The 12,726-nt window shown below is 43.3% G+C and overlaps 1 protein-coding gene across 1 annotated transcript; it reads right to left on the bottom strand.

Moving 5' to 3' along the window:
• Nucleotides 1–275: 275 nt before the first annotated feature.
• Nucleotides 276–9,928, bottom strand: IL12A (interleukin 12A). Its single transcript, XM_078667101.1, has 5 exons — nucleotides 9,774–9,928; nucleotides 6,400–6,510; nucleotides 6,264–6,305; nucleotides 6,054–6,152; nucleotides 276–751 (listed from the first exon to the last, which is right to left on the bottom strand). The coding sequence occupies exons 1-5, from the start codon at nucleotides 9,918–9,920 to the stop codon at nucleotides 587–589; spliced, it is 564 nt and encodes a 187-aa protein (XP_078523227.1). The 5' UTR covers nucleotides 9,921–9,928; the 3' UTR covers nucleotides 276–586.
• Nucleotides 9,929–12,726: the final 2,798 nt, after the last annotated feature.

A 12,726-nucleotide genomic window follows, 5' to 3' on the forward strand; every position in this document is an offset into this window, starting at 1 on the left:
CGCATGCTTTTACAACGCATGCCTTTACTACGCAACTTTCACAACGCAAGTCGTTACAATGACTTGCGTTGGGGGGTGCTGGATAGTGAATAGTTCAATTTACTATTCCAACTCCAGTCCCCGTGTATAGTAGGGAAGGTTTTGGATAGTAAATTAACTATTCCCTATCCTAGAGCGCCCCCCAGCGTAAGTCGTTGTAACGACTTGCGTTGTAAAAGTTGCGTGGTAAAGGTACTGCGTTGTACAAGTTGCGTTGTAAACACTGTTCCCCTGATAGAGGGTTCAGGTGCATGCTTATATTTTTCTGTAGGTATGCTTGTAGTATTTGTATGGTGTAAAACTAGCCAGAAGGCAGAGGAATGCACACAGCCAGGGAGTGAGTCTAGTCAAGGGTACTGGTTCTGGGAGGGTTTGAACCCTTGTGTTCCAGTCTTTATAGATTACCTGTTTGGGTAGTCATGTGTTGGTATATCTTGCAGTCTATGTTTTACCTTACTAGTGTCACAAGTGGGAAATAGGGGAGTGTGTCTTATCTCAACAGTAAATATCCATGTTCACAGTTCATCCACATTCTTTTCTAGCATGATCAGTTTTTGGTGGCCTTCAAGTGGTTCATTATTCTATTGATAGTGACAGTGCGGAGTTGGAGAGCTAGAAGCAGTCTGCATTCCCTCAGATCTTCGCTGAATGTTCGACTTTTTGCAGGGGATGATGGGATTGAGGTCCGCCTGTCTTCTGGGAAATTCAAAGCCTGTAAGGAAAATGGCTGCATTAGTGATGCTGTTAGATCCCATCTTTAAGGCAGAAGCATTCACTGATTTTATTGTCATGGTTTAAATGTATCTGAAAGCATTGCCTTTTCAAGCGCACCAGTACAGTAAAAGTTATAGTATAACCAGTGGTGGGTGTTGCAATACTGAAGTATGCGGCGGCTGCCTCGATCTTCTTCTCTGGCTCTCCTCGAGTTCCAACATGCACTGGGGCACAGGTTCCCCACCCTATCCTGGTGCTGCTCTCATGTTAAAAGAGCAGTGCCGGGATTGGTCTGAGCAGCCTGGATAACTGCTCAGGCAGTGGCTAGGAGCCTGTGACGTTTCTCCAACCTGGTTGTGTAACACAGCTGGGTTGGAGAAACCTAAGTGCGCATGTCTGTTTGGCCGGCCTAAGACGGCCCGTCAAGCAGACATGCACACTTACAGTGCGCCTGCCACTCCTCCCTGCAATGCCCGGCCCGGCACCCAGCCGCGACGCCTGCAGGGAAGAGTAGTGGGGCCCGCTGAGGGGGGATGTCGACGGATGATGAAGAGGGAAAATTAAATAAATAATTTATTTTCCCTCGTCATCGTCCGTCGAAATCACCCTCCACCACTCTCACTTACCTGCACGGGCCGCAGCTGCCAGCACCGCCCCTCCCTATACTGCTGCCAAGGCTCAATCAGTCAGCGATCATTTTATTTTTCGCTAAACCGCTGAATGCCTGACCAGTAGGGCGACGCTCCTCCACCATTATGGAGGAGCCGCCCCTGAGTATAGCAGTATAAAAATATAACAAGAAGCCTATAGGAGCTACTTTTTTAATTCCAGGTTGGCTTGGATGGTGTTTTACCAATCCAAAGCTGTAGTACTGTGTCTGCAGTGGTAATACATTTCTTTTATTTTGCAGCTTGGTGCGTATCACATTACGCGGTCAGTTTCTGGCAGGGATATTTTGCTTCCTTTGACCTAAATAAATTTTTATTGAAATATGCAAAGTATGTGACAAATTATGTGCCAAGTGCATTAAATCCATAATCATGTGGTAAATGAAAAAGCCACTGAAAAGCATAATTGCACTAGCCCCAACCATTGTCCACCGCTTTATCAATAAACTATTCAAGAAAGGTTAACAACACCTAACCATTATAATTCCGCTTAGTGCCCACTGTTAGCTGCAGTGTAAAGGGAGAAGTTTCAGCAGCCTCTCACATTGATAGAAATGTTTGTTAACAATGAAAATACATTCTTAGCTACCTAATTAAGCATAGTTCTCCTCTTTATACCTCAAACAGTGAAGTCCAGTGTTTCACTTACTATTAAAAAAAAAAAACTTGCAAAAAAAACACCACATTTTTATAGCTAACTAACTGAAAATAAGCATGTAATATAAAGAAATACATAACCCTTAGCACGAGTAATGTGGTCTATATTGCCATCATTGAGCTGTGGTGGCATTTCGAAACCACTCCGTCTTAATTCTCCTGGGGCTGTATTACCAAATAGGGCGCATTTTCCCTGTTTGCGCCATGGCGCACTTGTATTTATGATGGACACCTCCACAGTCAATTAATGGACGCACCCTTCGAACAATTACATTCTCTTTATATTTTACCACAATGTCACTGGGCTCCATTAGTTGCCCTTGCTTCTTGATTATATTACTTACCCAAAAAATCACGGGGTTTGTCACTAAGAGTGGCAATTTATTAAATATTTATCATCATGAGTGTCCATTGTAGGTGCAGGAGAGTGAAACCCATGCCATATTTTCGGATATCCTCATCAGAGTAAATGAAAATAAATTGCATTAGAATGGAAGTAATTTCCATAGTTATTAGTTGTCCTGAAAATGTGGCTTGAACCAGGCCCTCCTGGATATACTTGGTTTCATTTATTCTGTTATCATTACATTAATAATCAAAAAGGCATATTAAGATAGCTCAGGTGATGCGTGTGTGCATACATATATATTAAGCAAAGTATTTGTAAGTCCAATGTACCTTCTTTTACACTCCTATCCTACACATCTGTGTGAGGGACTTCAGGAGCTCCACCCCCTCCACCCAAGCTCGCTCCAACCTCACTCTCTTTGGGAATGCCTACTACCCAGTGGCGGCTACTCCGCTATGGCGGAGGAACGTTGCCCCACTGCTTTAAGGCAGTGCCAGAGGGGGAAAGATAACATGATAATAACTTTCAGTTGTTATCATGTTATGTTTCCGTTGCGAGCAGGCGGGTGGGCGGGGCTGCACTGCTCACGCAGCAGGGCAGGGGCGGAGTGGTTAGCTCACTCAAGTGCGCAATGACTGTTTGGTCGGCCCTCTTTGGTCACCCAAACCAGTCAGGCGCGCTTTCCCCTTCTCCATGCAGGCTGCATTACAGCCTGCATGAAGAACAAGCCCAGGCTCCCATATGATTGAGCGTCTAACCAGGACGCTCACAGCCAATCACAACGCAAGCAGCGTTGTGATTGGTCAGTGGGGCCTGGCTGTGCGGTGCTTCCAGCGAAGAGCAGGAGCGGAGATGAAAGACCCAGCGGGAAGGTAAGTTAATATTTTTTTATTATAATTATGCGTGCCACCCGCCATCCGCAACACCCCCTCCCGCGCTACCCGTGAGCCGCCCGCCCCCCTCCCCCACCCACTAGCCATGCCGGCCGCCACTGCCATTACCACCCATTCCTAACTGGGTAAGGAGTCTACTGTTGGCTGACTCTGATGTTTCCTGATGCAGGATATCCCACCCATTGGTCATTCTTGCAACAGGAAAGCTTACCGTGCAGTCAGGTGGAGCTACACTGCAGTTAGCAACATTGGGATACTTATCTTAAATTTCCACAACTTCATTGTAGGTGTATCCCTCATTTGGCCCAGAGGATATCTTCTTCAAAAAATGTTTATTTTAAAACTTTCTGGATTCATGAAGATGTGTGATACAAGTGCACTAGAAAGAAGTGAGTGCCACAGTGCCCAACTCCAGACTGTAGAACCAAACTTTTGCAGCAAGGTGTCTACCAGCAATAATATGAGACTGATTGGCAACAGGATAGACATGAAAAAGCCAGGTGAGATACAGTCAAAACCTAGAGTAAAGACTGTGGAGTGAGTTGGTCATATGCTCCTACTGCAGCCCCACATGCACAAATATATGTGTACATCCTGCTTCCATTAAAGCTATTGTTTTTTGATGAATGACAATGACTAAAACTCATTGTTACTATAAACTGTATATCTACCTACCTGACCTATGTCTATCACCCTGCTCCTGGTCTTAGTCAACTACGGCAAACACTGCTTTCAGACATCTCACCTATTTCAAGTGTCCCTAGGCGTAAAAAGGTTATTAGCCCCCCCCCCCCCCCCATAATGTATTTGCTCAAGACATTTTTATACACTAACCACATCTCTTCTCTTATGATCATTCTTTGTAACCTTGAATTTCCACTGAATGGCTTATTTTACCCCTTCTTTGTGCTATCACACTCACTCTATCCCCCCTTACACTTTTAACTTCTGCAATTTTTTCTCTATAGAAAATGTTTAAAAATAAAGTACAAAACCCCTTTTTACTAAGGCCCAGTTTTTGTCTTTAAATTAGGGAGTTTTGCTGAACTAGGGAGAGGCCCTGCACTGTGAGGTCTATGCTGCTGGTCTTGTCTAAAGGTCCACCCTCCATTAAACATAGCATAGAACTTTATTATAGTATGTTATACTATAACTACATAATATACTAGTTCACTTTACACCAATCACTGTCAATGATACATGAAAGCATATTGTGTTCCCATTTTTATACATTTTTCTATGGAGTTTTGTGCGGGGGAAATGTTTATGCTTGCCCAAGCAAATAGCACGGGAAACATCCTTTACAACGAAACTTTTACAACGCAGTGCTGTTACAACGCAGGTTTTACAATGAAAACCATTACAACGCATTGCGCTGGGGGGCGCTCTAGGATAGGGAATAGATTTAATTTACTATCCAACATCTTCCCTAGTGTCCACGGGGACTGGAGTTGGAATAGTAAATTAAACTATTCACTATCCAGCACCCCAAAGCGCTATGCGTTGTAAAGGTTTGCGTTGTAAAAACTGCATTGTAACAGCATGCATGGTAAAAGCATGCGTTGTAACGTCATACATCCAAACAGCACATATATCTCTTTATATACTTTGGGGCATATTTACACGCCCCTTGTTCAGCTGATGCGTCACGTTTTTTAATGCAGTGGTGGCACAGTGTGGTGCTCCATATTTACAAAGACACATAAGGCCACCCTGTGTGGCTTTTTTGTGTCATTCTAAATACGGCCCCTTTTCACGCAGCACTTTGCGTGAAAGGGAAGTTGCATCGGTGTTGCTGTGGGGGTTCCCATGCATCACCCATGTATTCTGCTGCATTCCCAGATTTACGTTTCGTAAACCTGTGAATGCGTCACAATCCTACGCCTCCCCAGGGAAGGTGTAAGGAGGCGCAACGAGGAGACATACTTTTAGTCTCCTCATTTTTTCTTCTTTCTATGAATGCTGCATTCTGCGGCACACATAGAAAGAAAACACCTCTCATGATTGTTTTCGTGCAGGAAGGTGCCCCTTCCTGCACAAAAACAATCCTCCCTGCAACGCAGGCCCCCTTGCACCATTGTGCAAGGGTGCCTGCATTGGCGCATGGCATCCAATTGGGCGTCAGCTCAGGGGAGAGCTCAGGGATAAGTCATATTGTTGTAAATATGACGCATATCTTGGCTTCGTAAGTAACGTAGCGTGGCGCAGCCAAATGACTTGTGGCACTGCGCTGCATAACTTTCTGGTAAATATGACCCTTCATATTTTCCTTAATTATGGTATATCACTGAATCAAGCTCAAAACATCGCCTAACAAATATATTTCATCGACTACCATTATATCGTCAAGGTAAATACATATATCCGCAAGCATACATATTCCGTTCTTAATTTCACTTTTACTTACCATGATGATGTTGATGTAACCAATATTGTGGATACAATATTTTTGTTTAGTGAATTTTTTAACAAACAATTTATGACTGTCTTATGGTGGAAAGTAAATGGATATGGTTGTTCAGGTGCATAGCACTGTTAATGTGTGATACTCCAGATTACCTTTACATTACTCTATGTCTACAGGTTTACGACTACCTGTCTTACAATGCACTGTATAGCGCTCTGACTGGGTGGAGACTGCGCTATATGACACAAATCTTGAATAAAAAATTTTTTAAACATCATATTAATATACATACACTGCCAGTGCTTAAAAAATCATTAGAAACTTGCCTTTATCAAGTCGTTGATGGCTTCTGAAAGATGGCCTTGGTGCTTTAGGTCTTCTTTGTACGCTTTCAAGTCTTGATAGATTGCCAGGAAGCAGATGTCCTGTTGGGAAATCATTTGGTAAAAATTAATTACTCTCTGTTGCCATTGGTGGGTGCATCTTTCATAAACTTCTCACATGGATCTCTTTTTACAGCTAGATTGCCACTATACCTTTTCAAAAGTGTGTCCACTCCGTTCCCCACATCTTCCATCCTGGAAAGGAACAGATTAGATTTTACTTAATTGTGATTTGTTAATTAACAATGCTGTTGTGCCTGTGGGTGTGTTGCGTATGTGGTGCGCATACCATCAGAGACGTGTTGGCCAAGCAGCCAGTGATGGTGTGGGCCTTTTCTGCCATGATGTCTTCTATGTCCATGTCTTCATAGGTGCAGTTGAAGGCAAGCGAAACATCTCTCTAAGAATAAAAAAAAGCCACTCCTCTCAGTCAACAAGTCAGATACTGCTAAAGCTATGTAGAAAATTGGACTGTGTGAACATGGAAAAATCCTAAACATAGGCAAATTCCCATTCCTAACAGGGAACATTCCCATTACCAACAATTTGGCATTAATTAAAACGGTACCCAATTATTGTTAAATGTTGATGTTTTTAACCTGGCCAAAGAGTAACTCTGCCATTAGATCAAATTGGCATTTTTATTCAACCAGTAAAATTCGCTTGGACTTTGTTTATGGCTGCACATATGTAGAGTGGTCTACAAACGCCCACAGGATCAACTCTAGGCCTGGGTGGAGTTTGCTGAGTTCCACTACGTGGAACTCCGCCATGTGACACAAAAACTCCACCAAGCTACTTGGAGTTCCGCAAGCGGCAGAGTGTGTTACCTCACGCTGTTCATGCTGATTTTTAGCTCCGGGTGTTTGTCCCATGCTGTAAAATCAGCTCAAACTGCATCATGCGCAGCGCAAGAGGGCGCAGCTTCTTTCCGCTGCTCGAGCAGCAGCTTCCTCAATACGAACAGAAGGTTTCTCACCGCAAGCGGTAGCAACAATCCGCGACCACCCGCTTTGAAAAATCTCGCTGGGTAGCAGTCTAGCGTTTCATTTTCCTCGCTCGTGCTCACCAACTTACCCTTGGTGAGCGCGAGTGGGGAAAAACTCCACTCTGTGAAGTTTTTCGGATCTCCGTGAGCTCCGCGGATCGTGGAGTACAAAAAACTCAGCCAACTCCACGAACGGTGCGGAGTTCACTGCATAGGCCTAATCAACTCAATATCGTCCTTTCAACTGGTCAACTGGAATTTCCATCAGGTTAATTGCACACCACAGTCTTAGCTATGTAGAGTCCAAGAAATAGCATTTTCTTCTAGATTTGAAGGCTCCCTATAAATTGTGTGATCTCAAGATGGCAGATTTGATCTTTCCCTTTTTGTACCGTGCTGCATGCAAGGACTTATAATAAGTGAGATGTTCTTTAACGACTGGTACAGCCTGATGCAGAACTATAATGGAATAAAAATATTCTATCCACTGAGGATACAATTTTCTAAATTAAATAGGGACAAACAGAAAGATGGAAGGTGCATACCAGTCACGTTTGCCTTCTGTTAACTCTGTTCTCGGCAGTTGAGTGCCCAACATTCTAATGTTCTAAAGTTGATTCCACACCACTATTGGATGTTTTTTATTATAATGAAACTACTATACTGAACTATACTATACCATACCATACCATACCAAACCATGGTATCCTATCCCGTCCTATTCTATGCTATACTAAACTACACTATATAATATTGAAGACAAAAGCGAAGACTGAAAAAAGTTTTTTAGTGCTTCAAAATGTAATTTCTTGATTCTGTGCAACAGCCGCTTTATCTTGATAGAACTTGTGTGGTTATCGCGCCCAATCTATATTTTTTTACTAACGTCTCGCTTTACTATATTGAAAACTTATGGGCCATGTTATTGCCATTACGGAATCTTACTATGAGATCAAAACACCAATTGGTGAACATTTTTATCTGTCTAAGCAACTTGATTCAAAGCCCTAAATCTAGAACAAACAATGAGCCCTGAAGAAGCAACAGAGTCATTTCCACAGTTGCGAAACACGAGTCGACTTTTCCTTCTTCAAATGATTTACTTGATGGGATGGAAGGTCAAAATATAAATTCATTGTTTTAATCATAAGGAACTGATTAATGAAAAATAAAGTACTAAAAAAACTTTTTTAGACCCCGTTTTAGTCTTCAAAATTTTAAATTGAGCTGAGCTAGCGAACGGGTCAGCACTTTGAGGTCTCCTCTGCTGCTCTTGCCTAAGGTGCTGTCATCCCTCAAATATAGCCTCGAACTTTGCTTTGCCATGCTATACTATAACTAAACTATTTTGCATGACTACTAGTGGTTTGTAGTACCCTACGAAATCCAAGTGTAACTTGTGTTTTATTTTTTACTACATACTGTATTCTTAAGGGGGTCTCCCAAAATAAATCACTGTTGTGAAAGCTAAATAATTCATGAAAAAAGTAGTTTTACAGTTCTATAATTGCTTCTCTTTTTTATGGGGTTTGTTATTGCATAATGTGATGTTTTCTCGCATTGCAAATAAGAAGTCTTACTGTTAGCCTTCACTCCTGATTTTATCAACCCGTAGAGGGTAATATGTGGAGCTAGACGTTTCTCGGATTGGACCAGCCTCTTATCGGCGACAGAAAAGTCTAAGCACTTAGCGATTTCCTACTGGAAATTCCGATGGCCCATTTTCAAATTTGTTTGGTTCGATCAACAGTATATGTTTTTTTTTTTGCACAATTCAAGAACTTGCATGGAAAAAATACTTGATTACAATTCCATCTTCGAGATTGTTTCTGTGTCTGAAGAGTGTGGGCGTCATTGAAGGGTCGACAGGGGTCGCGGCTTCGTCCAGTGGCTTTCCCCTTGTGACCTCTGGCCCTGCCGTTGCGACCTGTGTGAGGTGGTAAAATGCAGTGCCAGGAACACAGTGGCAGCCCGTACTTATGGGCATCAATCAGTTGGGACTTCACACTTCTTGTTTTCTGTCAATTGTTTGCGTACACTAATAGTGAATTGTATTACAATATTTACTAATAGTATAATAATAAAAATTGAGTACAATTGGAATATGACCGTCCCGGGCAGCTGTGGTAAGTAAAACAATGTTTATAATTCTAAGGTTTGTGTGTTTGCAGGTGAGGGTGTGTTTATGTGAGAGTGAGTGTGAATGTGTGTATGTGTACGAGAGAAAGTGAAGGTCAAAGGGGGTGTAATGTCACTTCCGCTACCCCTGGCATTTTGGTGAATTTTACGTCCATGGCGTGAGGCGTCTTTCGGTTTCAGTTTGTATTTAAATACTATTAAACGGAATAATAGTAATACCTTCTATTGACAGTGCTTAGAAATGACGTCAAACCATTTTGAACTTAAACAGAAATGACGTCAAACAATTGGTGGACTTAAACATTATTTGCAACTGCTTTTACGCCGGGATAACCCGCTAAACTATCCAAACATGGTGTAACTGCAACGTTGTAACAAAGTAATGTGTGATTTCCATAGGGAAGGGCCTGTACGCATATAAATAACCGACGTCAAAACATATTGGCCTAAACACAATACATACGTCCCTCCTTAATGATAGAACGAAAATGTACATGGAGGTGAAGCGACACCTTGCGGCCGGCAGGGGGACTCACCTGAAGCTGCATCCACCTGTTGTTGGCCGCCTTGAGCAGCTGCTGCGAGGCGCTAAGGCAGCTCTTGAGTTCCGCGGCTTCACGGTTGGCCTTGGGTATCGGGCTGGCTTCTGAGGACCCACTCAGAGCGTGAAATATCAGCGTCATGGCCAGCCAGGGGCCTGGAAATAAAAGGTACACAGATGAATACGCGAACATTGAACCCATTCATTTCGGCTAAAAATAGGAACGTCTTTAGTCCATAATCCCCATTGAAAAATAAAAGCAGTGAGTTTTCTGAACTGTCACATCAACATCCTCTGATTTCTTGATTTTTTTTTCACTTTCAAAAAATTATAATAAAATGGCTACAAATACAATTGTTCGAACTTTGTGGCTCAGAAATTATGCTCAAGAGTGTAACTTCATTTTTCCCATATAGCGCTTCGAAGCGCCATAAATTATAGGTATTACCATTACACAATGTAATAGCCCTCGGAAGGATGGAGTCGGACTAGCTAAGATTTGAATTCAGACCTCCGAAGAAAAGCGGCGAATTTGAACACAGTAAGAGACTTGAATAAAAAAGTACTGTGGAATTGAAAATGTCCAATTAAATCTTAAATATGACAGTTTACTGTGTAAAAATTGAGATAGTATCAGACTGTTTTTTCGTCTAAAAGTTATCTATAAATAATGTAAGAACATCATATTAATGGAACACTCATTTTACCATATCGAAAGCAGATACCTTTCGGATAATCGAGAAATCCCAACAAAAGTAAAAAAAATACATATCTCTTATAACCCATTTGAATGTGCTTTCGCAATAATCGGCTGGCGTTTCTGCCCACACTCCCCTTCGACCTTCTTATTATAAGAACAAAAGAAATATATTTTGGGTAAAAATGCCACTTTCAGAAAGGGTGGTTGTAATTTAATCTCCCCCCCCCCCTCCAACAAAAAAAATCAAAATCTCCTAACACCCAATATCAAAGTTTTAATCGGGCTATTTCTAATAGAAGTGAAATTCGATTCTACAGCCCTGCTCTGTGTGCGGTGTATAATAAAAGGTGCACACCTTTTATTCCTACTACACCCCTGTGTTTTACTATGTTGCCGGCGGATCCCAGTACAGCGGCTGTTTCCCCCATTTTGATAATAGATATGTTTGAGGCTGTGAATCCGCGTGTCCCGGTGAGACGCAGGCCTCGGAAGCTGGTGACTTACAGAAGCCAGTGGGGCTGGGAGTCCGGGTGATCCTGGCCATGCTGAGGGCTGCTGCGGTCCGGGTGCTGCTGGAGAGAAGATGCGGAGCGGGTTCTGCTGCGGGCAGTGGTACTGAGGAAGGTCTTGTAGGCAATCACTATATAGCGCTCCCTCAGGAGTTTCCCGCCCGCCCTCACTCTCTACAACTGAAACGTGTCAACCTGAAACGCCGACGAGGCCGCTCGGGTTTCAGAGAGAATGAGCTCTCTCCGGCAGTCCGAGCCCAGGCACACTCATCCCGACACCCACCGAGTGTGAAGTCCGCGAAACTCCCTCGCAAACTGCCCAGAAACATTCGCGGCTCCCTGCACTCTCACTGACAGAGCCTGAGGCCAGCATGACAAACAGAACTTCGGCTGATGCTCACAGGGAGGCGAGCGTGGTACATAGAGCACTTCCCCGCTACTCTCACCCCAGATGCGTGATACTCGGAGTCCCTCGCGTGCCTCTGTGAGACCACCCCCCCTCGAAACCGGGAGCATAGAGTGACGCTGCAGAGAGAGTGATGCCATTGGTGCTGAGAGCACACCTGGCGTCATTGTTATTGTTGGTCTCTGTGGTAAAGCCGGGTGACGTGTTGAAGGTACGAGTACACTGTGTATTGTTAGAGGTTCGGAGAGGTGACGCCCCCAGCTATTCCGCGCTCTCCAACATGAAAATAAACGTGTGTATTATCTTTTGGGCCGGATATGTGTTTTTTTTGCTTTCTGAACATCGACGCGTTTCGGTTGGCATGATTTATTATGCCAGGAGGAATGTCCGACTTTTAAATCAAAATGGATGAGGGAATGTTTTTCCTGACCCGGAGTCAAAAGGTGTGTGACGTCAGTGCTGTACTCCGTTCTAAAGGCGTAAGATGCAGACCTGCCAATAAAACAAATATCTATATTTCACTGTGTGAAGCCGGGGTGCTGTACAAAAGTCCAAAGCGTATGACCTGTGAATTGCATCCAGTGGGGTCACAATAGGTGAATATTTTAGGGGGTTCTGCACCCACTGGGCCACACATAAAACTAGTAGGGCAACAAACAAAGTTCAACTTACAGGACACAATAACTCGGTCCTGGTGTCCTTAAACTTTAAAAATATAAAGAAGTAGGAGGCACCCTGACCGCCTGGCCCTAATAGGGTGGTCCCAGAGAGGGACCCACCTTTGAGCTAAAATAAAAAAAAAAATACGGGCCCTATTATCAAGAAAGGGCGATACATTATCGCCGCTTATATCGGCAGGAAATTGCAGATAAAGCGGCGATAATGGGCTTGATAATAGGCCCTTGTGAATTCCCATAGAGGCCCATGTTAACACCAGAACCTGGGCTTCTATGGGAATTCACAAGGGCCTATTATCAAGCCCATTATCGGCGCTTTATCAGCAGTTTCCTGCCGATAAAAGTGGCGATAATGTATCACCCTTTCTTGATAATAGTGCCCTACATTTTTTGGGATGGTGTGTGTGGATGGTTGGCAACTCTCAGGGGCTTGACCACCTACAGCGATGGGGCAAAGGACCGATAAACCCCATGGCATACATGGTGAAAGGCCGTGCGTGGCAGAGGGTTGGCCACTAACAAAGTTTGAGTAAGGTAATAAGATCTTACTTTACGTCAAAAAACTCAGAAAGCCACTGGAAAAAAAACACAAGCTTAAAGTGACATTACAGTTAGGTATGGTAATAATATCTAACTTTACAATGAAGAAAATGCTA

The sequence above is a fragment of the Lissotriton helveticus genome, chromosome 11 (assembly GCF_964261635.1).
Source record: "Lissotriton helveticus chromosome 11, aLisHel1.1, whole genome shotgun sequence".
NCBI classification, from domain to species: domain Eukaryota; kingdom Metazoa; phylum Chordata; class Amphibia; order Caudata; family Salamandridae; genus Lissotriton; species Lissotriton helveticus.